The sequence below is a fragment of the Pseudomyrmex gracilis genome, unplaced genomic scaffold, assembly GCF_002006095.1.
Source record: "Pseudomyrmex gracilis isolate BER0280 unplaced genomic scaffold, ASM200609v1 scaffold_4370, whole genome shotgun sequence".
Taxonomy (NCBI): Eukaryota; Metazoa; Arthropoda; class Insecta; order Hymenoptera; family Formicidae; genus Pseudomyrmex; species Pseudomyrmex gracilis.
The window spans coordinates 1-1,489 of record NW_018024954.1 but is presented as its reverse complement, the minus strand read 5'-3'; the positions used below and the strand labels follow the sequence as shown (position 1 = coordinate 1,489).

The window sequence follows — 1,489 nt, the reverse complement described above, 5'->3', positions numbered from 1 at the left end:
TGGCGACGAATCATGCTACAGTCGAAAAACAACGTCTCGTAGAAGAATTGCATGCTCCGGCAAGAAGACATTTTCCTCGTAGACGCGTTATCGTACGCGGGTACGACGATCTCTGGCAAGCAGATGTGGTAGAAATGCGTCCGTATTCGCGCTTCAACAGAGGCTACCACTACATACTTACGGTTATCGATGTGCTGAGCAAATATGCGTGGGCTATACCGCTTAAGAGTAAGAGTGGACACGAAGTCGCCAAAGCTTTTGCAGGAATATTCCGAGATAACAAAAGATGTCCGCACAATTTGCAAACTGATTGTGGAAAGAAATTCTACAACACAGATTTACAGACATTGATAAACAAGCATAGCATCAATCATTATTCCACATATTCGGTTATGAAGGCTTCGATTGTGGAACGATTCAACCGCACTTTGAAGAACGATATGTGGAAACAATTTACACTTAATGGATTTTACAAATGGATCGACATACTACCGCGTCTCCTTATGGAGTACAACGCGAGAAAACATTGAACTATCGGTATGCGACCTATCNATGTTACCCCCGCAATCGCTGATAAGCTCTTAACCACAGTGTACAGCAACGTCAAGGTCGCAGGACCAGCACGATTCAAAGTGGGTGATGCAGTACGCGTGAGCAAATTTAAAACAATATTCGATAAAGGATATACACCAAACTGGACGACTGAAGTATTTAACATCAGTAAAATACAAACGACCTATCCCGTGACGTATCTGCTTGAGGATTCACGTGGACAATCTGTTGCTGGAAGATTCTACGAACACGAACTGCATCGCGTTGCAAATCCAGAAGTTTATCTCGTTGAAAAAGTATTGCGCAAGAAAGGCGACAAGGTTTATGTAAAGTGGCTGGGATTAGACAAATCACACAACTCTTGGATAAATAAAACTAATGTATTGTAAACACACTTTTATAAAACTTGGATAAAGAAAACTAATGTATGGTAAACACACTTTATAAAAATTTACATTTATATAAATTAAAGTTATACATAAGTTACAACATATATACATAATTAGTACACATATTAATTGACAATATACATTTAATCTATATTATACACGGACATATACATAATTTACAACATATATACATAATTATTATTACACATAGTAATTGACAATATACATATAATCTATATTATACACGGTTTTCTTGTCATACTTTGTAATGTCCCCAGGGTAACGTTTCGGTAGAATCGGATACCATATACCGCTTATCGTCGTATGGACTTAGAGCAAGTTTCGATTCGGACACAGTGTATACTTCGTGTAGCTGTGATCGTATACACGACTGTCNACGCACTTTTTCGATTTCATCATTCAAACATTGTTTGTAATCGTCAANCGTTAATGTTCTTGCTATGACGCTACTCTTTACACCTTTAGCCTTTTTCGTGTCTCTCTTTCCATCTACCTTTAATGCATACATTTTTGCTCTAAGTCCGACG

General features: G+C 38.1%; 1 protein-coding gene across 1 annotated transcript; it reads left to right on the top strand.

The window, feature by feature from the left end:
- Positions 1–539: 539 nt before the first annotated feature.
- Positions 540–941, top strand: LOC109863356. Its single transcript, XM_020443607.1, has one exon. The coding sequence runs from the start codon at positions 540–542 to the stop codon at positions 939–941; it is 402 nt and encodes a 133-aa protein (XP_020299196.1).
- Positions 942–1,489: the final 548 nt, after the last annotated feature.